Source organism: Artibeus jamaicensis, unplaced genomic scaffold (genome assembly GCF_021234435.1).
Source record: "Artibeus jamaicensis isolate MK-2021 breed Jamaican fruit bat unplaced genomic scaffold, CSHL_Jam_final scaffold_804, whole genome shotgun sequence".
Lineage (NCBI taxonomy): Eukaryota > Metazoa > Chordata > Mammalia > Chiroptera > Phyllostomidae > Artibeus > Artibeus jamaicensis.
The window spans coordinates 1241133-1268842 of NW_026522055.1; the positions used below are offsets into that span (position 1 = coordinate 1241133).

Genomic DNA, 27710 nt, shown 5'->3' on the forward strand with positions numbered 1-27710 from the left:
TTCTCGTTCCACAGAAAGTTGTATTTTATTGAGGAAAGCAACATACACATACACACATACAGGTCTAGGTACTTCAGAGCGCAGCGAGGTGTGAAGACAAATGAGACAGACACCCGGGGTACAGCTGGTTGGCTTCTGCCTTCTGGACACGGTGGGTCTCCTTGTACCTGACTAGGCCGGCTTTGGCATCAGGAAGTTCAGAACCAAGTCTGTGGCCGCCTCCACCACCTTTTCAGCAGGCATTTCATGGATTAATGTTTCACGCTGGGTTCCATTTCTGTTGTTCCTTTGTTTGATAAACATGACAGGGATTGTGTGAGGACACCAAGGGGAGCGAGACACCCCTGCCCACAGGGGCTCACAATCTAACAGTGAGGCAGAGAAGCAAACAGCACAATACGAGGTGGCAAGTCACCAAAGGCGCAAGCTCTCTGTGACCTGGGGACTGCAGAATGACCATCTGACACAGCTTTGGGGTGGTCGAGGTGAGGCCTAACAGAGAGACCAGGAAGCCAAGGTGTGTCTGCCAGGCAACACGAAGACCCCCTGTCTTGAGTCTGACTCCTTTTTCAACACCTCGTTCAAGTCCCTCATCTGACCTGTCTCCTGTAAAATTCACTATCATGCTGCCTGTTCTAGTCATGTGTCACTTTGCATGGATGGCGGATGTCCACGTGTACACATCTTAGACCAACCCGCTGTCTCCCTGCTTCATTCCTACAACTGTGTGTTACACAGAAAACGGCCCAGGGAACCCTGGTGGGGAGACGCAGGGCTCTCCGACGAATGGGCACTTCTCCAGCACCCAGCTGGGGCAAGCAGGACGACGTGAATGGCTGCAGGGGTGGAAAGGGTGGGGGACACGGAAAGATACAAAGACGGCACACCTCCCGGCGGCTGCCCCGACCAGAGCACTCGGAATACTTCCACTTGTTAATGTGAAACATCAAATCACAAAAACAGTTCTCTCAACAGCACAATTATTTGAAAGAAACAGACCATCGAACAAGTATTTCATCACAAACAAAAGCTAGACAGTAACTGGGCACCGCTCCCCCCCCCGCCCCCGAACACCCTGGGAACCCGCGGGCCCCGCAGCCAGCCCTGGGCTCAGTCAAACGTGATGCGGAAGCTGCGCTCCTGCTCCTTGCGCCGCCCCTCGCACACCTTGGTCACTTCCTCCACCTTCCTCTGCAGCAGGGCCGAGTTCTGGTCGATCCACTGCAGGGAGTCCATGTGCGCGTTGAGGATCTTGCAGATCTGCTGCAGGGGGTCGCTGGTGTCGGCAGGGCCGCCGGACGTGTTCAGGTGCTCGATGATGTCCTTGAGGTCCTGGGCCATGCGCTTCAGCTGGGCGTCGATGTTCTCGGCCAGCTTGTAGGTCTTCTCGCGCTCCTCGTCGGCGTGCTGCAGGTAGACGGTCCCACTCTGCTCCTTCACCGACTCCTCCAGTGGGCTCAGCAGGTCTTCCAGCTCCTTCTGCTGCGACAGGATGAAGTCGAGCTCTTGGTCCAGCCTCTTCTGGTCCAGCTTCACCTTCTCCACCTCACGGTGGAGGGCAGTGATCTTCTCCCCATTCTCGATCAGCGTGCGGTCCCAGGCGTTGACCTGTGTGGCTTGCTGCAGGAAGTGCCGTTCCTGGTCCTCCAGCTCCAAGCTCCACTTGTTGATCAGACTCTCCAGCTGGGCGTAGGTCATCACTGGACTGGTGGACACCCCACTGGCTGCACTGGGGCCAGACGGAGCAGTTATGGCAGTGGGCGCACTGCTGGCGATCCCGGCTGTTGCCAGGGGTTTTAGATTCAAGGCAAAGCTGCTGCTGGTGGTGGCGGTGGCTGTAGCTGCGGATGTGGTAGAAGGGGCCTTTAGGCTGAAGCCCAGCGCTCCAGTCCCAGATGTTCCAGCTGTGGTTGCTGGGGCACCAAGGGAGAGCCCGGTGGTGGCAGACGAGGTTGGAGTGGTAGCCAGTGAGGCAAAGAGCGTGGGCCCGGCACTGGAGGTGGCAGCAGTGGGTGCGGGAGCAGCTGGCTGTGTGGCTCCCACTCCAGTGGCTGCCGGTGTGGCTGGGGTGAAGGCCAACCCACCCAGTGTCGTGGGCTGGGTCGAACTCCCCATCGAGCTGATGTTGAAAGTGGAGGTTCCCCCGGTCTGGGATGTGCTTCCACCTGTGAATGAAAAGCCCCCGGGTGTGCTGGATGGTGCGGCAGAGGTGGTGGTAGAGCCGAACACAAAGCCGGTGGGTGCCGTGCCCTGGCTGGAGGTGACGGTGCTTGAGATGGCATTGGTGAGGGTGCTGCCCCCAAGCCCGAAGCCACTGGGCTGTGCTGTGGCTGAGGTGGCAGTCGCATTGCTCAGGTTTAGCTTCGGAGCGCTGACCCCTAAGGAAAACCCAGTTCCTCCTGCCGCAGGTGCTGTGGTTCCAAAACTGAATGCAGAGGTCTGTGCTGCTGGCGCTTGGGTCGTGAGTGAGAACAGGCTGGTAGACGGGGCGCTCGCCGAAGGCTGGGATGAAGTCCCGAAACTAAACCCACCAGCGCTGGATGAGGAGAAAGAAAAGCCGGTGGCAGGGGTGGTTGTCGCCGTCTTTGCGGTGCCAAACGTGAACCCGCCTGTGGGGGCCCCGCTGCCTCCGAAATTAAACCCGCTCATGGCTCCCGACTCTGGCGGCAGCAGCTACTCCGGCTCCCAAAGCCAATCCGTCAGGGTCTGCAACCTTGGGGAGATTTTTAAAGCAGAGGAAGTGACATGATCAGATGGCAGTTTTGGAAAGGCAACCTCATTGGCACGGTGCAGTGCGGTGGGACTGGACAATCCTAACATGCGGCCACTCCCTCTTCCTAACCAGGCCCTGCCAACTATGCCAGGAAAGAAGGAGCCAGCAGGGTGGGGGAGGCATGGGGAGACAGAGGTGCCCGGGCTGTGCACTGCCCTGTTCAGCACCAGCAGGAGCCCCGCTGTTGTGGGGCAGGCCAAGAGCAGGCCCTGCGACTGACCTCAGCCAGAGGAGTCAGGCAGATTCGAGGAGCTTCTGGCGAGTGAGACCAGAAGCACACCAAATGACACCTTTAGGACCCACTCCCCAGGTTTCCTTGCTGACTGCAAGCGGGAAGGGGCCTGGGGATGCTCCCTTGAGCGTGCTTCTTAAAACGGGCCCAGAGAGGGACAACTGACTGGAGAAGAGGCCACGAAATGATAGAAGCAGAGATGGGAGTGATGCACTTTGAACTTGGAGACAGAGAAAGGGCTCCGTGAACCAAGGACTTCAGGTGGCCTTCAAAAGCTGGGAAAGACCAGCACTGAAATTCTCCCTGCAGCTTTGGGAAGGAGCCACCCCCACTGACGCCCTGCTTTGGGCCCAGTGAGGCGAATTTCAGACCCCTGATCTAAACTGTAAGAGAATTGGCATGTGTTGCTTTAAGCCCCTGAATTTGTGATGATATGTGAGAACAGCTGCAGAACTAACACAGCTGAGAGGCAGCAGGTGTCTGATAAAAGTGACGGGTGACCGACCTGGCAGCTCCCTGGAACTGATCTCAAACAAGGGACAGCAAACCTCTGAGGCTCAGTTCCGTCACGAAGGCTGGTGGCAGCTACAGCGCTGAGGTGCGGCTGACAGCAGAGCACCAGTGGGGGTGCTCCCTGCCACCACCGCCGCACAGGCACCCCCCACACTGTCATTCGGGCAGAGCCCTGGAAGCCAGTGAGGGAGGACTGTAGGCACGAGCTAGCCCAGCAGCAGGGCCCGTGAAAGCCCAGCTGTGGCTGCAAGGCGCGAAGTGCCAGTTCCGGTGCAGGGAAGGGGGTTTCCGGGGCGGCTGGGTGCCTGGCCCCGTGCTACGGACACTCCTCAGCTGGCTCCCCAACCAGCCTGCCGAGGCGGCTGGGATCCCGGCCCGGTGCAGACAGGGGAGAGGGACTCAGATTGTTTGGTTTGCAGGCCTGCACTCAATCCACTGAGCTATACCAGCCAGGGCTCATTTTAATTTTTGTTTAATTGATTTTACACAGAGAGAGGAAGGAAGGGGCAAAGAGAGGTGGAGGGAGATAGAAAGAGATAGAGAGAGAGGTAGGCAGAGATTCATTGTTCTGCTTATTTATGTATCCACTGGGGATCAAACCCACAACCTTGGCACACCGGGATGATGCTCTAACCAACTGAGCTATCCAGCCAGGGCTCTCCCACTCCTTCTTCAGGCCGTTTTATTTTTTTAAGTTTCCTACTGTGGCTACCACCCCTCCCGACTTCCGCCTCATCCTCTGCCCCCCCCAGTAACCCTGTTTTTTTGGGGGGGTGTCTCCTCCACACAGCCACGTGCTCCTGGGGAGGGGACTCCAGGGCCACCTGTGCTACCAGTGCGTCTGCTGGTCTCTGGTCTAAGCCCGCAGATCTCAGCCTGCTGCCCGTTGGCACCTCCTAGGAGCGTGTGAAAGGTATGCCAACCGCTGCTTGACAGATGACGGCTGTCCCTCTGGGGCAGGGTCCTGGCCCTGGCATATTTACAGAGCTCATCTGAGGGCTTCTGAGAAAAGCGTATTCACTTTTGGGGGGGCCACAGCAAGTATCTGAAGCCCCAGACCTTCAGGGCCCCTGCCCTTCTCACGTGAGAGGACATACCTGTCACTACAGAGCCACCTCAAGTTGCGTTTGTTGTTAGCCACCCACGGGTCTTAGTTCTCAGGTCCTCAGCCCCCAAGAGCTTTTGCTATTAATAAGTTCCAGCTAAAATTCTCCAGAAGGACATTTATAAAAAAAGTCTTTGCTTTTTATACTATTAAAAAACCGCAAAAAAACCCCACCTTCCGTGGCAGCTTGTCTGGTTTCACGGCCTGTCGTTTACTAAATGCCTCATTGGTTTCCCACCTCAGATGCCGGGGGCTAACAACAGCGAACACACACCGACCCAGCCGCAGCCATCCACGTGCTTTAGATGCATCGCTGCTCCCTCCCTCCCGAAAGCAGGTCCATCTGCAGCAGGTCCGATTTACAGACCAAGAGAGTGAGGCCCAAAGAGGTCACTGAGCCACAGCCTTTGTCCTCCAGGCAGCCAGAGACTCAGCAGGCATCAGCTTCAGTTCCAGGATTCCAGGCAGGGGCAGGGCTTGGTTACTAGTAGGAGCAGGGACAAGCCTCTCACCCTGGCCCGGGTTCCAGGAAGCACATGCCTACGCTGGGTGTCAAAGGATGTCGGACCAACCAGGAGACAGGGAGGAAGGCCGGAACAGGGGGGTTTTAGGGGGTCCAGTGACTGAGAGAGGCCAGAGGGAGTGTGTGTACAGTGGGGGATACTCAGCGGGCCCAGGCTGTCCACACCCTTCACATCCCACACACAGGACTGGCCCTTGATGGATCCTGGGAGGGAAGCTCCGAGTCCTTGGAGTGTCCTGCCTGACAGAAAGTGTCTTTAAGGTGAGACCCTGGGCCATGTGGTATGTCAGCTTGACCCTCTGGAGGGGCTGAAGACTCAGTGAAAAATGTGCCTGACTTTCAATAAAAGCCTCGTGGGTGACAGCCTGTACATGGTCACACATCGCTGCTGGGAGACTGGGCGCTGTCTGTGTGACCCCGTTGGAAGAGACAATGGACGCTGGCGCCTGGCCTCTGCTGGATTCTGCCCTGGCCGATTTTAATCTCTATCCGTTCACTGTACCCAAGAGTCCGACAGCTGTGTTGAGTTCTGTGAGCCCTTCTGGTGAATCAGTGACTCTGAGGGTGGCTGTGGGGACCCCTGACCAGTGTGCTGTGTGATACAGGGGGAGGAGCTGGCAGAGCCACGAATGCCATGCCATCGGCCCAGACATATGTGTGGGGATGCACTGAAGAGGCTGGAGGTGGATGGCGGGGGGCATCTGGGTGATGGCCTAGGCCAAGAGCCCAAGGTCCAAGCCAGACAGAACTCTGGACACAGCAGAGAGAGAACCCCAATTTGGGAAATGTACACGTTTGCACCGAGATAAAACAAAGCGATGGTCTGCAGGGCCCGTCCCAGTTCACAAAACCACCGACAAGTAGAACCGGAATTTCTCACAAGTGCAGCTGAACAACACACACCGCCATGAGCTCTGACACAGGCTCTCCTGCTTTCACCAAAGCGGCGCGCTGTCCCACGAGAGAAACTGATGGTGCTGGGGGAAGCAGGAGGAACAGAAACTGAAGTGTGCTTTCCTAGAAAAAGTGGAGCGCGTGCCTGGGCGAGCGTTCGGCTGGACAGCCACGGCCGAGGCCATCTGCAGCTCACCCACGAGGAATCCGAGGCCCAGGGGAGGAGCTGTCCCAAAGCCCCACATTCGCCCAAGGGTTTCAGACCACATCTGCCTGCCTCCCCAGCCCAGGGAAGTCAGAGGAAAGACCCGCCCGGATTCTGACCTACACACGCAACCCGTCCCGGGGGGAGCGCCTGGGTTCTCCTGCTGTCATTCTCCAGCTTCGCCCAGGTCCATTGGCCATTCCAAGTCCTCACTTTAGTATCTACTCTGTACATAGTAACAACAGAGAGGAAAAAGGCCCATCTTCCACGGTGCAGTCTGAGAGTAAACAAATTCTTTGCAGTACAACGTTCAACAAATACTTCCGAGTACCTGCTATGTACAGGCGCTGTTCAAGGCCTGGAAATACAGCTGTGAACAAGACAGAGAAGACCCTGTTCTCACGGAGCTTATGTTCGGGAGGAAGGAAAACAACAAATGCTCAAATAAATCACACATCATAATGTAAGAGGCTAAGGAACAAAAGAGAAAGTAGGGCAGCAGACTTCTGGTCAGGATAGAGACACCTTCGCCTCCCTGTGCAACCACAGAAAGAATTACAACCAAATATCAAAACAAATAACACCTAGAACTGTCAGAAAATCAATCTGTATGGAAGTCTGACAAGCAGGGACTTAATGAAGCCAGATTCATCCGGACGGAGAGCAGGGTTTGAGTCTCAGAGACGGGAGGAGACTCGGTGTGGCACGAAGAGGTGATGGCAGAACAGATGGTCCCACATTCATGTGTGGTGGATAAAGATCACAGGGGACAAGTTGGGAGTGAGTGGACCCAGCCCCAGGCCAACAGCACCAGGAAGATAAATTCCTATTACCTTGGGGAGGAGGAAGAAAATGCTGGATTTTTGCCGCTTAAAGGGCCCAGGCAGACTTAGAACATATGCAAGCCCACCCACTGTGGGTGTTTCACCCCTAGGGCAGGGCAGCAGCTGTAAGGGTGCCAGGCACACACGGGAAGTGGATAAAATGAATGGAAACAGGGTAAGTGCTGGGCAGACCTCCAAAGAGCCAGTCAATGGCACTGTCCCCTCTCTGGGCCCTACCCCCACAGAGCCACAAAGCTATGAAGTGGTTGCCCCGCCCTGGAAATTACCTAAGGCTCTGCCCCACACAATTCACAGGTGCCTTTTCTACAACAGGCCACACTACTAAGACGGAGTAGAAGCAGCTCTACCCAATACATAGAAACAAACACGGGGAAGCTGCCAAACTGAGGAAACAAAGAAATACGGCCCAAATGAAAGAACAGAACAAAACCCCAGAAAAAAAAACAAAAAAACCTAAATGAAATGGAGATAGCCAACCTATCAAGGGGCAGAGTCCAAAACTCTGGTGATCAGGATAATCAGAGAACTTACTGAGTACGACAAAAATATAAGGAAAGAAATGAAGGTTACTTTAAGTGAAATAAAGAAAAATCCACAGGGAACCAACAGAGAAGGGAAGGAGGCTAGAATTCAATTCAATGAATTGAAACAAAAGGAAGAAATAAACAGGCAACCAGCACAGAAAAAGTAAGAATTCTAAAAGCACACAAACAAACACCCCAAAAAACCCAAAACCAAAAGCATGGCATAAGAAGCCTCTGGGACATCTCCAAATGCGGCAGCATCTGAATCATAAGGGCGCCAGGAGAAGAGGAAGAGCAAGAAACCAAAAACTTACTTGATAAAATAATGAAAGAAAACTTCCCTAATTTGGTAAAGGATATAGACATACGAGTCCAGGAAGCACAGAGAATCCCAAACAAGCTGGACCCAGAGAGGACCACGCCAAGACACATCATAATTAAAATGCCAAAAGTTGATAAAGAGAGAACCTTAAAAGCAGCAAGAGAAAAAGCAGAGAGTTACAAAGGAGTTGCCATAAGACTACCAGCTGATTTCTCAAAAGCTTTGCAGGCAAGAAGGGACTGGCAAGAAGTATTCAAAGTCATGAAAAGCAAGGACTCCTCACCCGGCTGGTGTGGCTCAAGTGGACTGAGCACCAGGCCTACAAACCAAAGGGTCTCAGGTTTGAATCCCAGTCAGGGCACATGCCTGGGTTGCAGGCCAGGTCCCCAGTAGGGGGTGCACGAGAGGCAACTACACATTGGTGTTTCGCTCCCTCTCTTCCCCTCCATCTAAAATTAAATAAATAAAATTTTTTTTTAAAAGTATGAATGAGGTTCTCAGGGCAGGCAGGTTGCCAAGGGCGTGGCACAGACAGGCCGCCTTCTGTCCAGTGGTGGCTGGGGCAGCAGGCCATGGGGAGGTGGGGTTAGAGGCTGGTCACAGAGGCAGGTTGGCAGGCCAGTCCCTCTACTGCCGACAAAGCCATGATGCTGATCCCCTTCCCGACCCCACCACTGTCCTTCGCTGGCTCCCCGCAGAAGCTTCAGTGACCTTCCCACAATGGGATTCACCTACTGGGGCCAGGAGAGCTGCTTCCCCCTGTACCTGCCTCCTTCCTTTATAACAGAAACACTGCTTCATCATTCGGAGCAGCAACGAGGGCTCCTCCATGGGGCTCACGAGTATGAATCCAGGTACCTAGTCCGCTGATGGGGGGGGCCCCCTGGGGCAGCAGGCCCATAGCTGTCGTCAGTCCAGACTGTGGACTGATGTGCGTGCACCAAGGACAGGGGCCTTTGCTTGTCCTTTTTTGTCAGTTGCCTGACGAGACACAGCCTGTTAGCTTGAGTCCCTGCTTCTCTATTCTTAGCCTTGGGGTCTCAGAGTCTAGGTTCATCCCTGTGTCTCAGTCTCCTAAAAAAATAAAATAAAACAAGGAGCCCTGGCTGGTGTAGCTCAGTGGATTGAGTGAGGGCCTGCAAACCAAAAGATCGTGGTTCGATTCCCAGTCAGGGCACATGCCTGGGATGCAGGCAGTTCCTAGCAGGGAGCAGTTCCCAGCAGGGACACATGAGAAGCAACCATACATTGATATTTCTCTCCCTCTCTCATTCCCTTACCTTCTAAAGATAAGTAAGTAAAATTTAAAAATAATAATAAAATAAAACTAGGGCTACAGCTCATGAATCATGGTCTTTGAGAAGAAATGGTCTGATCCATGCCAGGTGCTTACTTTGTTAGCACATGTATCATCAAGGCTCAGGAAATGTTAACTCATTAACAAAAGTTCTGGGGGGTGATGGGAGCAAATGCTTCCAGCATTCCACCCATAGCCACCTGGTGGCGCTGCTGACAATGCTGGTGTCCAGAAAGGACAGGCGCTGGCTCTGTGGGAACTTTCCCCCATGGAATTAGCTATTTAAGACTTGGAGGAAGGGCAACGATGGGCTCAGAGACCAGAGGTGTGGGGGCAGAAGAAAGTGGGAGAAGAGAAAAAGGGACTCCCTGTCCACTGCCTGACACAACGATCTCTGTGCTGTTTTGCCAACAAGTCCAACAGAACTCCTCGGCTGCTCACCAAAGCCCACCAACTCTGCTTCTTAAACACTGTTTTCTTAATGTTTTATTTACTTTTACAGAGAGGGGAAAGGAGAAAGAAGAGAAACATCAATGTGTGGTTGCCTCTTGTGCACCCCCTACTGGGGACCTGGCCTGGCCTGCAATCATGTGCCCTGACTGGAAATCAAACTGGTGACCCTTTGGTTCGCAGGCTGGCACTCAATCCACTGAGCCACACTAGCCAGGGCTGCTTCTTAAACACTATTATCACTTACAATCTGTTCCTCAAGGGACAGATGAACTCAGGGAGCCCTTCTTTCAAGAATGGAAATCAACTGGTAACTAACATGAACGCCCTGCTAACCAGATCTTAGCTAAGGCAGCCCTCTCAGCTTTTCAGGTCCCAGAGACAGCAACACAAAGGCCTAAAGGCCAGGCAGGAGTGCGATGAATTGTTTTGAAAGACTCACTCAGGCTGCTGGGAGGTGGGGGCGGGGGGGGGGGGCTAGAGGGAGCCAGAGGTGGTGGCCTGGGCTCTTGTGTCCAGCTCTCTCATGTCCATCCCGCCTGGTGGGCATGGCCAGCCCTGGTGCAGGAGCCTCAGAGAGGGGCAGAGCTATCTAAGCCAAATCAGCAGCGCAGAAACCTCAGCACTCACCTCCATGTAAAAGCCACCCCTAATCGCAGTACAGGGTATCCCCAACAGAGAGGGCAGAATGGAAACGCCCCCTCACTCCCCGGGACTGGGCTCCTAACTTCACCTGGGCCTGCTCCTCCCGGAGGACCACCACTCACCAACCGCCCAGGTATAACCGAACTGCATTTAAGTATTCAAAGGCAGCAGCAGAGGAGACAAGCAGGAGGTGTGTCTGTCTGTCTGCTCCTCAGGGGGAGGGGCCGCAAAAGGACTGTTGTGCTGCCTGCCTTTCCCCCTCCTGGCCAACCCCCAGGAAGCGATCCCTCCAGGTTCACTGCAAGGTTTGGTGCTTACTGTTTAAATGCCTGAATGTCACTGGTACTCATGGGCTCTCAACCTTCTCTCTCTCCTTCCTTCCTTCCCTTGAAAACAGAGTCTCTACCCCAAGAATCCGTTTCACACCTAATTAGTAATTACAGTTTCCTTCCTGCTCCTGAGGCCCAGAATTGCACCCGAGGGAGCTCAAGTGCTGGTACAAACAGCAGTTTTTCCCATGGGAAAACAAATCAGGTAAGACATGCGTAGAAAGTTAAAAAACAACCAGAAGAGTAGATCTTAAGGAAGTTACTAGAACCACCACTATTTTTGAAAAACCATTTTATTTATTTTTAGAGACAGGAAGAGAGAAAGAAAAACATCAATGTGTAGTTACCTCTTATGCACCCCCTACTGGAGACCCAGCACAACCCAGGCATTTGCCCTGACTGGGAATTGAACCAGTGACCCTTCGATTCACAAGCCAGCACTCAAGCCACTGAGCCACACCAGCCAGGGCTAGAACCACCATTCTCAAACATAATATGACTGGAAGAGATCTGAAGAATACTGTGCTGCTGGGTCCCCTACTTTTTATGCCAAGAACTGTTCTGTTTCTGTCTCTTGTAGTCAAAGACTACATTTACATTTTAATTGCAGAGTTAATATGTCAGTCCTTTCTTTAAAGCACTGTTTTCAACATTATTGACAGAACTAAGAACCCCTTGGTCACTGCCTCCACCCCGGTCCCCACACCCGTGAGGACACATTAAAAGCCGTTAAATCAGTCCACTGTATGCCTACCCCACAGCTGACTTGCCCAAGCCCCTACTGATGGACATTTGGGACACCCCCAATTTTCCTCTGTTGTAAACCATACTGCAACAGGCATACGCTCACACTTCCTTGGGCCTTCAGATGGTGCTAACAAACGCAGACATTTTTCCAGGACAGGGGCCCAGAGATGAACTTTGGCTTTACTAGGGAGTACCAAATTGCCCTTCAGCCTTTTCCCTCCCACCTGCCAGCACCTGAGATTAGGAAAGTTCCGCCAATCGGATACACCAGCTGCATTTATGAAAAATTAATGGTAACAGAATTAACTACTTAGCACTCACTGCGTGCCAGCACGTGGTAGGTAATTCACAAATATGCCTCATTCATTTCATCAACAAACATCCACTAAGACTTGGGACGGAACAGGCCTTGTGCTGGGCAAAGACAATATGGCCTGGCCACCGCCCTAAAATTCCCCAAGTGTCATTTAAACACGATCAAATATCACAGCAGCGTTATTCACAGTGGTCAGAAGGTGCCCTCACTGCTGACCGACCGCTCTTGGCCTCCATCAGCCCACTCCACCCCCACCACCTGCTTGCTGTCCTCCACCCCCCACCTAAAGCACTCCTGCCTCAGGACCTTTGTCCTTGCTGCTTTTTCTCCTTGGAACACTCGCTCCCCAGATGCCCCCACAGCTCACTCCCTGACCTCCTTGGGTCTTTTCTGAAATGCTACCTACTCAGTGAGGCCTTCCCTGGCTAGCCTTAGGACTTAGCACCATCTGAAATACAATTCGTCTCCTGTACTGTCTGTCCACACATTGGAATGTCAGCTCCTCGAGGCAGGATTTCTGCCTGTGACTTCCACTGCTGAACCCCCTCCTCCTGGGCCTGTGAGAGCTGCTGCCATTGCAGGACCCTGTTGAACCCTTGCCGATGGAGTAAGTGGATCCAGGGGCTGCTTTGTACCAGGTCCTCTTTCCAGAGCTTCCCGTGTACCAGCCAGTCAAGCTCTCACTCTCCCCACCCTCAGGCAGGTGCCCGTAATATCTCCCTTTGAGAGTTGAGTCACTTGTCCAACAGCAACATTAATGTCAAGTCAGGATGAATGCGACAAGGTCTTTCTTTGCCCTCAAATAATTCAGTTTACTAAGGGGACCAAGAGGTAAGTTACTGACAAGCTGGCAGACCCCGTGGAAGAGCTTTGATTAGAATCTCCCGGAAGCCCAGGGGAGGATCACGGAAACCCTCCCAGAGGAGGAAGGATGTTCTGAAGGCTGAGGAAGAGTTACCGTATTTTGCTGTGTACAATGCTCTCTGGTGTAGTGTGAGCACACATGTTTTTGGCCCAAGCTTTCAGGAGGGAAAAAGAAAAAAAAACAAAAAAAACAAAACCACTTTTAATTTTTAAAAAATATGTCAGTAGTGGAACGATCCACCCTTTTTACTTGCAAAAGGTGAACAGAAGGCTACTGTGTTTCTCTAGGACATTTACAAACAGTTTTCTTCACCTTAAGAAGAAACTGAATAAAAGTAGATGTCCACTCATTTTAATTTTTCATTCAATTATTTATTTATATTGAGATACTTGGTGTTTTTTGGGTATTATAAATGAATTTTAGCATTTACTTTTTAACATAGTACAGTATAAGAAAAAAATTTAAAATATTTTATTTATTTATTTTCAGATAGAGGGGAAGGAGAGAGGGAGAGAAATATCAGTATATGGTTACTTCTCATGCGTCCCCCACTGGGAACTGGCCTGAAACCCAGGCATGTATGTGCCCTGACTGGGAATTGAACCATGGTTGTTTCGTTCACAGGCCCACGCTCAATCCACTGAGCTACACCAGCCAGGGCAGTGTAAGAAATTTTATGTAACAAGTAATTACAAAACACAACAACAGATACAAGGTATTTCAGGCGCTACCCATGTATACCGTGCATCTCTGTTTTCCCTCAAAAATTTCGGCAAAAACGTGAGCTTTAGACACAACAAAATACAATAGTTAGGGTTGGAAGGGACCAGGCAACCCCTCCAGGCATAAGCTGGGACAGGCAAGGGCCTGCTGCCCAGGAGAACGGTGTTAAATGCCCTATGTTGAAACCACCAGATGCCAAAGATACACAAACATGGAAAAGATGCTTAGCATCATCAGCCATCAGGAAATGCAAACAAAAACCACAATGAGAAACCAATTCACAACCACTCGGGTAGCTAGAATAGATGGACAATACCAAGTGTTGGCAGGATGCAGAGACCGAACACCTCATTCACTGCTGGTGAGAATGTAGAACAGGCCAGCCTCTTTGGAAAACATTCTGGAAGTTCCTCAAAAGATTAAACGTAAGAGTTACCCTATAATCTAGCAATCCTATTCCAAGGTACTTCCCAAGAGAAATGAAAACATATTATCTACATAAAATTTGTATATGCATGTTCAAAATAGTCAAAATACAGAAACAACCCAAACATCCATCAGTTGATAACTGGATAAAATCACAGGCAAATCCACAGACAGAAAGCAGAAGAGTGGTTGCCGAGGGTGGGAGGACTGGGGACTGGGAATGACTGCTAATGGGTATGTGGCTTCTTCTTGGGGTGATGGAAGTGTTCTAAAATTAGACTGTGGCGATGCGTGCACAACCCTGTGGATGTACTAAAACCCACAGAACTGTAATAATAAATGGATGTGAACGACAAGGAATCTCACTAAACCCATTAAACCAACCAAACAAGCATGGGATGCTGGGAAGGGGGTTCAGAGGGCGGAAGCAGGGCTGCAGAGGCGGGCAGGTGCTGGGCAGAGCGGTTTCGCAGACAGGAGCACACTTTTGTCTGAGGAAGAGTGATCTGGGGAAGAGGAGGCCTGGTGGAGAACGGGGTGGGAAGGAGACTGGGGTGGAGTGCTCCAGTTGGCCAAGAGGCATCGGGGGCCTTCAACAGGACATGAAGATGGGCATGGATGCGACACCAGGGTATCAAGACCCGGACAGAAAGTGTAGTAGGAGTGTACACACACACACACTAGCTCAGACACAAGGGCACACACAGGTGCTCCCTCCTCAGCTGCTCTCCTGCAATCAACACCAAGTCCCAGGGCACAGGCCAGAGTTGTCAGCGGGGGAGGGAGGGACAAGTCCCTGCCAGGTTGTGGCAGACGGTTGCCAGGGAGACAGTTTCTCTGGGAACCAGGTGAAAGCCCCTGGAGGCTGGGACTGGGTAGCTTTGAATCTGAGGATCAGAAGCAAACACAGCCCCTACCTGTCCCTGGTTATCAGCCACACACAAATATTCCAGGACATTCTATGCCGGCTGGCAGTGCTTTACCTGCACTGACCCATGACCTTACGAAGTGGGAACTATCAGCGCTCCCATCTGAGATGGGAGCTCATCTCAGATGAGCAAACTGAGGTCGAGAGAACTTAGGTAACTTGCCCAATGGCACAGAAGTAGTTAGGACCCACCGAGGCTGCCTGGGCCTTATGAGCCTCTCCAGTGAGATATTTTTTCACCGCCACCCCCGCCAATCATCGCCAGGTCCAGTACCCCCTTCTCATTCTCTAACCACACCCTGGGCCATCACCATCACCTTCACCTTCCAGACTAGCTTAGGTCTCACTCTCATCCAGTTCAGGCCTCTCTGCCTCTCCCAGCTTGAGGCTGGACTCCTTGAGGCTTGGAGTGGAAAGAGTGACATCGGCTGCTCTTTCCTGCCCACCCCCCTCAGGAATCCATTCCTGCCCCGCCCTGAGCAGGAATGGAAGGGCAAAGGGACCCTGAACTTCCCAGGCTGAGGCGCAGGGCTCTGCTGGCCACTGACTCTCCATGTTCTCTGTGGGGCAGTCCCCACCTGCCTGCAGAGGGGGGGGACCCTGGGTACCTGCAAGGTTTTCCCACTGTGGTTCCCTGCTTCCGCCTTGATCGCCCCCTCCCTCGACCCCCCCACTCCCACTATGACCAACTATCCCAGTGGGTGCTGGCTGGGTTCGGGTTCTGCTATTTTCCCTTGTGCCCAAGTCGTACCAGAAATGTGTCCATGGCCCACACATGGGGGAGGAGGCTCAGGCTGCCCCAACCCCAGCCCTGCTTCTTCCCACCTCTGCCCTGGTAGAATGAGCATACTTGCTGTGAGACAGGGAGAGGCAGCCCTGCCCATCAGGCCCTGGGGCTCTCCTGCCAAACAGAAGCAACCGCATAGAACACCAACATCAAGCGAGACCCCTCTGACAGCAACAGGCCGAGACAAAAGGGTGAAGGCTGTCCAAAGCACAAAAAGGACCAAATGCTGATGGCTGCTTCTTAACTAACCACAGTGTTAGGTCCACTCCTTCCTCCACCTCTGGGGGAGACAGACACCTGTGACGGACTTGTCCCTGCTTCCCTGAACTCTACCCAAGGTCACCTAACCCAGCCCAGCTCCTTAAGTCCTAATACCCCCTTACTCAGCCACCTCAGATCCCTGTGGTGGGCAGCCTGTCTAGCTGCCAGGTACAAGAAACTCAAGTTGTTTAACTGTCCGTGTTCCTGGTGGCCTCTGGCTGGGGGCATGGCAGGCTGCTAAGGGACAGGTGGGGTAGTAAGACACCAGCCCCCCTTAGCAGGCACCTGACTCTCCGAGGACGTTTTTCTAGAGAGCACCTTTCCTGCTTCCCCACAAAGAGGGCCCTCTGGACTTTCCGAGTCTGACCAGACTCCGCCCCTTTGCAACTGTGGTCAGTTCAGTGGAGGGTTGGGACCCACGACTGGGCAGGGAGCAGCATGCACCTGGGGATGGGGATGTCACGGAACAAAGGTCAGGGACAGCCTGTGGCCCAAGCCTATCCACACTTGTGGTTTGTTGGCTTTTCTCTGAATTACTTGCCAACCTTTTAAAACGGCTCTCATGGAAAAAATCTGGGTTTCCAACTGCTGTGAAATCAGAAGCTCTGCACCACCAGGCTGGCACTGCTGCCCAGCAACATGAGCCGCCCCTGGCAGCACCTGTGTCTTTCAGGCAAGCCCAGGGCTTCGCTGGCCTGCCTGGCCCAGGGCCGGGGGTCTATGGGGGTGGTTCACTCATCGAGCCGGGCTCTGTTCTAGGCCTTTCCACCATTCTCTCTCTGGCCCTCACCACTGTCCTGTCAGGAAGGTTCTGCTATTGTCCCCACTGTACTGATGAGGCCACAGCAACAAGGGGGTGTGGTATTATGCCAGAGGCCAAGGAGTGGTAAGTGATGGCACCCCAAGCTCTAGGATTCTACATTGTCAATTACCTTCAGGTGGCCCTGGGCTTTTCCTATGGCCAGTCCCCACAGGCACGTACAAGTGGGTGTACCCCAGTGATGGCCCCAGCATTTAGAAACTGAAGTTCCAAAAGGGGTGGTATAGGCGGTTGGATAATGTTGCCTCCCAAGATGTCCACACCCTTAGCTCCTAGAACCTGTGAATATGTGACCTCATGTGCCAAAAGGCACTTAGCATACGTGATTGGATGGTTCTAATGTAATCACAAAGGTCTTTATAACAGAGGAAAGAATAGCAGAGGAAGAAATAGATGTAGCAATGGAAGCAGAGGCTGGAGTGATATGAGGAAGGGCAGAGCCAAGGACCGCAGGGGGCCTCCAGCAGCTGCAAAGGGCCAGGAAATGGATTCTCCCCTGGAGCCCGGGGGGGGGGGGGGGGGCGGGGGACGGGGACAACACAGTCCCACAGACCCATTCGTTTGGTCTCCAGAACTGAAAGGGAGTGAGGGAGTGAGTGTTGTTTTAAGCCACTCAGTTTGTAGCAGTTCCTTACAGCGGAGAGCACAGATGCGAATAGGGAAGACCACTGAGGGTGCCAGGGCTGGCGCAGCAGCACAGGGCCCAACTAGGTGCTAAGAGTTATGGCTGCTTCTGCTGAGGGAGGTGCTTCTGCAGAGGGAGATGCAATAGAGGGAGATGCAGCAGGAGTGAGGGGAGGGGCTCCAGAGGACTCTGAGCCACCCGGCCACATGGCAGACTATGCCCTGGGCTGTCCCTTCCCCGAGTGAACTGGTCTTGGCCTTCCTGCCCTTGTTTGCCAGGACACTCACCTCCAATCCCTGCCCCCTTGGCCTGCATAACCCAGATACCTGCCCTCATGCCTCTTCAGGGACAAAGTTACTGAACTCCCAGCTTCTGTGCACAAGCAACTTATTTGAAAGTGAACTGCGGTCACTACCTAGGTTGCAGCAGGACAGGGCTGGGGGCTGTGGGGAGTGCCGCCAGGAACGAAGGTCCTGACCCTGCCTTCCAAGAGCTCAGGGAAACAGCCACAGACACAAACATCTGTGTCTGTCTGTGAGGCGGCTGTGAAAGCAGAGCCAAGTGTGGTGGGGATGGGAAGAGAAACAAACGTGTAGAGATTCTCTAGGTAGTTAAGTGCCAGGCTTTCCGTACCTCACTTCATGCAGTCCTCCCAGCACCCCAAGCCTTAGAGAAAAATAACTACTGTTCATAAGTAGGCAGGTCCTGTTCTAGCAACTTCACATTCACTGATCTGCTTCCTTACAAGAACTATGAGATGGGTCCTCTTATCCCCACTGTATGGACCAGGGAGGAGATGCCACTGGCTCAGGGACACAGGAGTGGTGGAGACAGGACGTGAACCTGGCAGGCTGGCTCCAGAGCCCTCACTCTGACCCACTCTCTGCAGAAGGCAGGTGACAGTGAGGCGGAGTAAGGACCCTCTCTGCACCTCCAGGCAGGACTAAGTGGTGTGGGCTTGGGATTGGAACCTGGGTCTATCTGATGCAAACTCAGTGCCCTTCCCATCACGGCAGACTGTCTCCTGAGTTGGGAAAGCAGCGAGAGCTTGCTGCAATAGTACAGGTGAGGAGGGCCTCCTCTAGGCAGGAGGGATGGGGAGAAGCAAGTCAGAATCAATAGAATTTGGCAACTGAGCAGCAGCAAACCTAAGGTGATGCCCCAGGCCCAGTGGCCTCCTAGCAGGCTATGTCCTGGGCGGGGGGGATCAGATCTAACAGGAGAAAATAGATTCTCCTGGGGCTTGCAGGGCATTAGACGCTGTCAAGTGTTGGGGGGGGGGGGGGGTCTGGGCTTCAGCCAGCAGTGTGATTATATAATATAAGTGCCTTTCACCTCTTAGAGCCTCAGCCTCACCCCCTGCAAGACCAGTGGGTTAGGCTCTATGATGTGATGATCCTTCTTGGCACGGCGTCTCGGATTCCCAGGGTCCTGCACAGGTGGCTGCTCCCCCTCCCCTGCCATAGCCCATCCTTGCTGTGCCAGTCCTCTCCCAGATGCAGGGCTCTACTAACTCGGAGCCTGTTGCTGGGCGTGCCTGGAGCCCCCAGAGAATCCCTCCACTCCGCCTCCCCATCAAAGAGCCAGGCTGATGCAACCTGCCTGCAACTGCCTCCTCACTCCCCATGGCTGGTCCTTCCGAACTGACAAAGAGTCCCCAGCAGCCCCACCCATGCTCCCAGCCCCAGTTCAAGAGCTGAAAGGGCTGGGGCACCGAGAATCTGCCAAGCTGAGGGAGGCTGAGGCACCTGAGTGCCAGAGGAGCCACAGGTCCGAGTCAGGGGTAGGCACAGAAGCGGACTCAGGGTACCAGGACCTGGGCTCACAGCCAGCCACTGATGACCTACCCCCCATAAATCACAAATACTTGGAAGGGCTAGAGAATTAAGTATGAGAACTGGCACCCACTCAGCAGGACTGAGTCGGGCTGCTTGGGTGGGGAAGTCAGCACCAGAGCTGAACTGGGTGGGATCCAAGAGAGAGAAAAAAGTACAAGGGGCTGGGACAGGGGGACCAGGGTCCCTTCCCCAATGTCTTTTGTCTGCACAGAGCCAGCAACATGATTCGCCTACAGAGCAAGTTCACTTCCAGTTATTAAAAAACAAGTCCATTACCCTTACTTTTTAATAACTGACCACCATCTCAAAAACCCGTAATCCTAGCCTACAAGACAAAGCCAGACTGAGGGGCTTTCTATAGAACACCCCACCTCCAGTGGTCATGAAGAACGAGAAAAATCAGGGAACTGCTGCAGACCAGAGGAGGCTAAGGAAACACGATGACTAAATGTCATTCGGCATCTTGGAAGGGATCCTGAAACAAAACAGGCTACTGGGGAACAACCAGTGAAATCAGAATAAAGTTGAAATTTCGTTAAGAGAGGAGTACAGATGCTGGCTCCTGACTGGCAACAATGGGGGAAATTAAGGGAGGGGTATACAGAAACTCTGAATTACCTTCTTTTCAACTGTTCTATAAACCTAAAATTATTCAAATAAAAAGTTAAAAAACAAACAAAAAACCCTAGTCCCCATGCATAACCTATGGACTCTCAGAAGCACATGTAACTACCAGCAGCCAGTTCCACACTCCACCCTAATCCCCCCATTATCGCTCAAATCTCCACTGATAAGTGGAAGGAGGTCAGTCCTTAAAAGGTGGGAGACCAGTCACAGCTTTAAAGCACTAACTGCTTAGCAACAGAGATATAACATACCCACCTCAACCCCTTATACAGCTCCCGAGGTGTGCCCGGCACTAGTCTAACTAAGCACTTGGCCTGGATTAACCCATTTAGTCCTCAAAACAGCCCTAAGTGGTAGGTACTATTAAATGCTTGATTGACTGACTGACTGATTCATTCATTGATTCATTTATTCCTCACCTGGGTATACATTTATTGATTTTAGAAAGGAAGGGAGAAAGAGAAACATCAATGTGAGAAACACTGATCCATTGCCTTACGTATATGCCCTGACTGGGAATCGAACCTGTACCGGTTTTGGTGCAGAAGACGAATCTCCCACCAATTGAGCCACCTGGCCAGGTCTTTTTTTCTTTTTAAACCATGCTGAATCTGAGGCACAGGGAAGTTAAGGAAAACGGCCAGTATCACATAGCTAGTAAATAGGGTACAATCAGGGTTTGAAGCCAAACAAGATGGCTCCAGAGTCTACGATGTTAATTGCTGCTCTGCGATGCCCGGGTAATAAGGGAGCCCCTACCATACTGGCAGAGCGGACATTAAGTGCTCTAAGGAAAAGAGGTCAGATCCTCCTGCATGCTCAGGGAAGGCGGAAGAAGCCTGCGCATCTGTACTCCCCACATAACTCTCAAAATTAGGGTTCCCCCACCTTTAGATTTTGATTCAGTCTCATAACCACCATAAAAGTGATGACGGCTTAACTCCCAGTGTGACTCCCTGATGGGGATGGATGCAAGGCGGGGAAGAGAAATTTCTGCACCAGAGGGAAGACCCACATGCACTTGGGCTGGTGGAGGACCCAGTGCACAGGGAAGGACTGGTTAGGAAGCTCCCTGTTCTAGTAAATGGACGTATAGCTCTCCCCGTGTTTGTCAGGGCTGTGAGACTAACCCAGTGGAGGACATCTCACGAAGGCAGGGTGAGGAGTAGGGGCAGAAGAATGAACCGACTGTCCCGACAGCAGTGCGGTGGTCAATGAGGGAAGGCAGGCAGCAAAAGGAGAAAAAGGCAGAGTGGGGGCGATGATGTCCAATTCCTGCATCCCTGGGTCAGGATGGGGCCGAACACCCAACATTTGGAATGGAGTGGGGGTGGCTGAAAATTGCCATCTTGGAGGAGTGAATGAGACACAAGAAGATCCTATTAGTAGGCGTTGGTTGGTCAAGTGCCTGGGGCTCTCACAGGGGGTGGGGTGGGGTGGGGGGAGACTGGCTCCCAGAGTTTCTATTAATATACACTGAACAGACAAATATGAACTGGGCTCTGAGTGTAGCGCTTCACAAGCATCAACTATTTCTTTCTCATCAACAACTCCATCACGTAGAGTTGATTATTCTCATTTTACACACAGTTCCCGATCTGAGACCAGAGGATTTCAGTTATTTGCCCAAGGCCATCACAGCTAGTATGCGATTTGAATGGAGGGCGGGCTGTGACTCAAGCGGGGCTCTGACCTACAAAAAGGGTTCTCCGGGTGAGTCGGAAGTTGGGTAATGAAGAGACCAGCGTGTGGCTGGCCGGAAATTCGTGAAGCGGAGGAAAGTAAATGAGAAATGCTTTTACTTTCTCAGGGAGGTAAAAATATTTCTCAGGTCGGTCTCAGGGACGAGGAAACCAGGCCTAAGGGTCAAGGAGAGCGGAGGGCCGGACCCAATATCTGAAAGAGGGAGACCGACCCCAGAGCCACAAGGAAGAGGGAACTGAATCCCAAGTCGGAGAAAGGAAAGGGCCGAATTAGGCCCGTCTCCTGGTTGGGGCCTCCGCGGGGCGGGGCGCGGAGGGATCCGGGCGGGCAGTGCTGCGCCGCCCCTCGTATATCTGTCCATTGTCCCCCGGGCCACTTCATTCCCCATCCTAACACCACGTCAGATCACGATCTCTCCTCACGTTACCGCGAAATCAGCTCCACCCGCATAGCCCCGGCCATGGCTCTGTAGCCGCGACCCCTCCGCGCCCCCTGCTCGTCTCTGCGCTCACCACGTCTGTGTTCTCCGCTCCCACCTTCTTTCTTCAGCCGAGGCCGCCGCTGCCTCTCCTTTCAGCAGCCATGGAGTGAGTAACCGTTCGTCCCTACCGCTCCAACTGCCTTTCCCGCCCTTTCGAAGCTCGCGGCCTTCACGACAGGGCTTGGGGGGGTTGGGGGGTGGGACAAGAGTGAGGGATCACGGTCGCGCAGGCGCAGAGAAGGGAAAGCAAGCGTCGGGGCGCGGCCGAGCATGCGCACTTGGCCTGACGGCGAAGGAGCGTTCTTTAATTCCAGAGAATGTTGAGCGGTGGAGACGGCCCACGTGCGGTTACGCCGGCGCATTAGCAGCCCTCGGAGAGGGTTTTCCACCCCCTCCTCCTGAAACCATTCCGTTCCCTTGCCGTTGCTCATGCGCATAACCCGGAGGGCGGAAGCGAGAAAGCAGCGGAACCGTCCTAGTGGCTGAGCATGCGTTTTGGCCCTAGGCGAGGCAGCCATGTGTGGAAGGTTGGAGGGTGTAGGAGCTATCCTCCGCTGGTCCTCTCCACCCTCCCTGCTTCATACTGCTTGGTCGCACAGCACAGCTTCCCTCCCTTTCATTCAGGCGTTTGCTGGGGCGGGTGCTGGTTTAGATTGGGCAAAAAAAGCAGTTTAAAGATAACGTATTAAGAATGGGGTGGAGCTAGGGTGACAGCGGTCCCGTAAGATGGGGTTTACGGGAGCCGTGGGGAGAGGGGGCGGGGCTAAGCGAACCTTTCAGATGAAGGGTGGGGCTCTGATTAGAGAAAGAGGCGGGGACTAAGGAATCTTCAGGGAGGGGTGGGGCCAAGATAAACAATGGGGTGGGACTTGCAGGGACAATGTAGGTCACTGCAGTGTTCTCAAAGGAAATAATGGGATTTGAATGGATGACAATGAAGGGGCAGGGCAGTGGGGGTGGAGAGGGAATTCCCCTGGGAACTGAATCCAGAAGGAACCTAGGGAGGGGGTGGGGCCTAATGGAAGGATTTTTAGAGAAAGAGGTGTGGCCTGAAGTAAATTACCCTGGGATAGACTTCTTTCATGATATAATATAGTGTGGGTGGGAGGGGCTAAAGGAAATTCCCCTGGGAAACCATTAGGTTTCTGTGTTGGAAAGACTGTGTCTTGGGAATTTTGGAGAAAAGTAAGTCAGGTATAAAGAGAATTTTCTTGGGAATGGATAGGGCTCAGGGATTTGGGGAAAGAAAGGACAAATTTAGAATTTTGAGAGGGTAAGGCGCAGCCCCAAGCCCAGTTGGGAGAGGGCGGGAGGACTTTGGGGATATGGGATTGTGGCTTGGTTACCCTGTGATTTCTAGCCGTGAGTGAGGCTGGCCTGACCCCACCCACTTTTGTCTCACTTTTGTAGGTCTTCCACTTTCACCGTGGTGCCTGTGTTTGCCCAGCTGAGCAACTTCCAGAGCCTCCTCCCAGTTGTTGGTGCAGCCTTCTTCGTTGCCATCCGTGCCCAGCGCCTGTGCTGCAACCATGTCGCTCCTGGCGACCCTGGGACTGGAGCTGGACAGGGCTGTACTCCCAGCTAGCGGCCTGGGTTGGCTCGTAGACTATGGAAAACTCCCCCTGGCCCCTGCCCCCCTGGGTCCCTATGAGGTCCTTGGGGGAGCCCTGGAGGGCGGGCTTCCAGGGGGGGGAGAGCCCCTGGCAGGTAAGGGCAGGTAAAGAATGTGGGTGGGGCGAGCTGGGACAAGCGGGGGCAGAATAGAAAGAGGAAGAATTCCTTCATTTATTCATTGGATAAATAATTGTTGAGCACCTGTAATATGCCAGGCACTGTTTTAAGTGCTGGGAATATAGCTGGGAACAAGACTGACATGATCCCTGTCTTTCTGGAGCTCGCACTCCAGTGGGGAGGCAGACAAGACATTAAATGATGAGGTATTGGGATAAGTGGGAAATGCCTAGTAGTGGACCTAAAAAATGACAGTGGAGACCTAGCTTCAATTGGGTAGCCAAGAAACTCTCACCAAGTAGGTAACATTTTGGCTGAAGCCTAAAGGATGGGAAGGAAAAAAAAGACCCAAGGGAAGAGCTTTTCAGGTGGAGAAACATCACATACAAAGGCCCTGAGGCAGAAAATACGTTATTCATTAGTGTGCCCCAAATGCTTGGAACATAGTGGGTTTTCAATAACTAATGAATTAAAGATGAAACGGGGTGTGTTGTGCATGTGATACCTAGTTTGTTTTTTAAGTTAAACTTGAGAGTAAACCAGAGAAACTGTAGATGTAGGTTAATCAGTAAAGAGGATGTTGGAAGGGTTGAAGAGATGGCTGGTTGCCTGTTGTTTGAGTCATTGGTTGGTTGACTGGTTCATTGATTGGTTGGTTAATAGGGTTGATTGACTGGTGGACTGAGTTATTTAGTTGATTAAGCTGGTCCACGGGATGTTGATTGTTTAACCGGTTAGTTGATTGGTTGGTTAGATGTTTGATTGTTGGTTGGTTGCTTGCTTGACTGGTTTGGTGATTCCTGGATCGGCTGGCAGATGGACTGGCTGGTTGGTGGGTTTAGTGGATGAGATAAATGAAGCAAACAGGAGTGGGCACCCAGCTGGGTGGAAGACCAGGAACTCAAGGAACTCTGTCCTCCTCCCATCCCCCAGGTGATGGCTTCTCTGACTGGATGACTGAGCGGGTTGACTTTACTGCCCTCCTCCCTTTGGAGCCCCCCTTACCCTCAGCTGCCCTCCCCCCACCATCCCCGCCCCCACCCGACCTCGAAGCCATGGCCTCCCTCCTCAAGAAGGAGCTGGAGCAGATGGAAGACTTCTTCCTTGATGCCCCGCTTCTCCCACCTCCCTCCCCATCACCACAGCTGCTGCCTCCTCTGCCACCTCCACCAACGGCACCCTCCCTTCCTCTTCCCCTCCCCCTCCCCGCCTTTGACCCCCCCCAGCCCCCTGTCCTGGATACCCTTGACTTACTGGTCATGTACTGCCGCAACGAGGCTGGGCAGGGGGATGTGGGGTTGGCTCCCCTTCCCCCAGCCCAGCAGCCCCCTCCTCCACCTCCACCCTCTCGCCCGGCCCCCTACCCCAATCCTGCCACCACCCGAGGGGACCGCAAGCAAAAGAAGAGAGACCAGAACAAGTCAGCTGCTCTGAGGTACCGCCAGAGGAAGCGGGCAGAGGGTGAGGCCCTGGAGGGTGAGTGCCAAGGCCTGGAGGCACGGAACCGGGAGCTGCGGGAGAGGGCCGAGTCTGTGGAGCGGGAGATCCAGTATGTCAAGGATCTGCTCATCGAGGTGTACAAGGCCCGGAGCCAGAGGACCCACAACAGCTAGATGGGCAGGGGCTTTGGGCTGTAGGGGGCGCTGGTCTTCAGCTCTGGCTCACCTCTGTCTCTGAGGCTGAGGTGGGGGGGGTCCCTCCATCCTCCCTCTGCCTCCAGCTGCTTTCCAACCTCCCCCCTTTCTCTCTCTTTTTTTTTTTTAATCCTTGTGTTCTCTCTTGTCCTTGCATTTCTGATTTTGCCCCCCTTCTCCCTCCCCAGAACCAGGGCATATTTGGCCTTCTCAGGTGACAGCTGAGGGAAGGAGGGCCCTCCCCCGCCCCCCGGGAGGTTCAGGGAGCAGGGGAGAGCTGGAAAACCTGGTCTCTGGAACAGCGGAGTGAAGCCTGGAGGTCGTGCAGAATGACCATAGATGAGGGCAGGAGGGCCACCTGGGAGTAAGTCAGGGAGGGTATTAAGAGTGGCACCCATATAATAAGCAAAAGAAGCAAGCTGAGCGCCCCTGGGAAAGTGCATTTGGTCAGGGAGCCCAAGGGTGGCCAAGTTCACAAAGCTGGTGGCTGTGGAGGTGGGGGCGGGAAGCAGGCAGGGTGGGTGTGGCCATAGTTGGTGACTGGGTGTCCGTTTTAGCTCTGGGGGGAGATCAGTGTTTGGTGAAGGTGCTGGGGCAGGGCTGCATGTAGTGGAGGGAGGTCGGGGAAGTGATTTTTGCGGGGCTTGTGGTGGAAATAAAATGAGGAATTTCTTCTGGTCTGTGTCTTGTCTTTGAGAGACATCGTAGAAGGGGCAGTGTAAGGCCAAAGACAAGCATGATAATAATGGAAATAACATGGTCAGGCCCACCCACATGGCACACGGCCCAGGCCAAGGCAAGACAGGACTGACTGAATGGTAACAACAACCACTTGAAGGTTCAGACCCTTAATTGCTTACATAGACAGCAAAAGAAAGGATTGCCCAAGGTGCCAGCTCTCCATGGTCCTTGTCACACATACCAAAAAGGGTGACACTCAAACACAAAGGGCTGGCCCTGGCTGGTGTGGCTCAGTGGATTGACACTGGGTTGCAGGCCAAGTCTCCAGTAGGGGGCGCGTCAGAAGCAACCACATATTAACGTTCCGGAGGAGCCCGTGCCTGATTAAAGCCTCCCAGGGGTAGTCGGGAGGTAAATGGGAGACGGCCTGGTAGCCGTGGCATGGACGTTGCTCAACATCGTCCGCAATGTTGAGGCTCTACCATGCACCAAACTTGAAACACTTTACACACATTATCTCAGTTCATGCAAAAGGAAGGACTGTTGTTAGGTTTTGGATGAAGAACTGTGTTTAAAGTGCGCGACCCAGTGGCTTTGAGGACACAGTGCTGTGCCACCGTCATGCCTGTCTGGGTCCGAAACATTTCCATCACCCCCAACTAAGCCCCCTGCCCATTAAGCAGGTACTTCTCATTGCCCCTCCCCAATTTTCTTCTAGTTCAACACCTGCTGTTCCGTGAACTGGGGGCATGCGTTTAACCCTTGCTCATCCTTGGTAGTTTAGCCTTTGGGGGTCTCTAGTGGGTTGGTGGACCCTCAAGAGATATGTCCATATCCCAAGAATCAACATGACCTTACTTGGAAAAATGCCAACATGGTCTCTTAAGGACACAATATGCCAAGGTTGCAGGTTCGATCTCCAGTCAGGGCACATACAAGAAGCAACCAATGAATGCGTAAATAAGTAGAACGACAAATCTCTGTTTTCCTCTCTCTAAAATCAGTAAGATTTTAAAAAGGAATAGAATAGAAAACCATGCAGAACAGAGTGGTATTTCGTCAAACTCTGTTGACGTGAAATGAGTTATTACCGTGCACCAGAAAAATTTGAAAGCCACTGGTAGCCAGCCCCCAGCTTCGAACTCTGATTTTCACATAAACTGGCCATGAACCCCAGGTCCAAGTCCCTTTGTCCTAGATCTAAAGCAAACATTTCGGGTCTCCCGGCCGCGCTGTCTTCCAGCACTCCCCCGCTAGGTGGCGCCCGTGTCCGGCCGTACACGGCTTCATCCTCTTCTCAGGCGGTTCCTGGCGTTGATTTCCTTCTGCTCCCGCGTCGCCCCGAGGATCCCGTTTACCAGGACTAGAAGAAGCCCTGACCACGAATATAATCCCGGAGCAAGGCGCAGGGAGGAGGGCTGCAGTCACAGGGATGTGGCCATCCTGAGATCCATTCACCCCTTCCTCACTCCACCTGTTCTTTAAACGCCTCTGTGTGCCAAAGTCCCTGCTCCCAGGGCTCACGTCGGTGGGGAGGACAGACAAGACCCCAAATCCACGACCTCGTCAGTACTGGGAGGCCTCCCGCCTAGTGTGGGGCGGGACAGACCGCGGTGAAGTAACCCCCGGCCCCTAGCCGGCTGTGTGACCTTGGACAGCCTGTTTAGCCTCGCTGTGCCGGTTTCCTCTGCTATAAAATGGGAATAATAGCCCTGGCTGGTGTGGCTCAGTGGATTGAGCGCGGGCCTGGGAACCAAGTAACCACGGTTCGATTCCCGGTCAGGGCACATGCCTGGGTTGCAGGCCAGTTCTCTCCCTCTCTCCTTCCTTTCCCCTCTAAAGATAAATAAATAAAATCT

General features: G+C 53.2%; 3 protein-coding genes and 1 non-coding gene across 8 annotated transcripts in view; 1 reads left to right on the top strand and 3 right to left on the bottom strand.

Annotated features, from left to right (window-relative positions):
- IL4I1 (interleukin 4 induced 1) overlaps positions 1-21925 on the bottom strand; it is a 34095-nt gene extending 12170 nt beyond the window's left edge. For all 5 annotated transcript variants that reach the window (XM_037147029.2, XM_037147030.2, XM_037147028.2 and 2 more), the window contains exon 1: positions 21837-21925. The gene's annotated coding sequence lies outside the window, so the exon portion shown is untranslated. The remainder of the gene's footprint in view (positions 1-21836) is intronic.
- NUP62 (nucleoporin 62) lies at positions 1-21925 on the bottom strand. Its single transcript, XM_037147032.2, has 2 exons — positions 21837-21925; positions 1-2713 (listed from the first exon to the last, which is right to left on the bottom strand). The coding sequence occupies exon 2, from the start codon at positions 2647-2649 to the stop codon at positions 1111-1113; it is 1539 nt and encodes a 512-aa protein (XP_037002927.2). The 5' UTR covers positions 2650-2713; positions 21837-21925; the 3' UTR covers positions 1-1110.
- On the bottom strand, positions 12801-12930 carry LOC119050617 (small Cajal body-specific RNA 24). The gene has a single exon (XR_005082782.1). It is a non-coding gene; the product is annotated as a small Cajal body-specific RNA 24 (non-coding RNA).
- ATF5 (activating transcription factor 5) lies at positions 21824-25847 on the top strand. Its single transcript, XM_037147033.2, has 3 exons — positions 21824-21911; positions 23216-23512; positions 24470-25847. Exons 2-3 carry the CDS (start codon positions 23335-23337, stop codon positions 25147-25149), a joined length of 858 nt encoding a protein of 285 aa, XP_037002928.2. The 5' UTR covers positions 21824-21911; positions 23216-23334; the 3' UTR covers positions 25150-25847.
- The last annotated feature ends 1863 nt before the right edge of the window (positions 25848-27710 follow it).

Bases quoted from the DNA above. Each gene is read 5' to 3' on its own strand.
- NUP62 (XM_037147032.2), bottom strand. From the start codon at position 2,649: ATGAGCGGGTTTAATTTCGGAGGCAGCGGGGCCCCCACAGGCGGGTTC.
- ATF5 (XM_037147033.2), top strand. From the start codon at position 23,335: ATGTCGCTCCTGGCGACCCTGGGACTGGAGCTGGACAGGGCTGTACTC. The intron at 23,513-24,469 runs GTAAGGGCAGGT...CCCATCCCCCAG, and splicing joins GGGGGGAGAGCCCCTGGCAG to GTGATGGCTTCTCTGACTGG.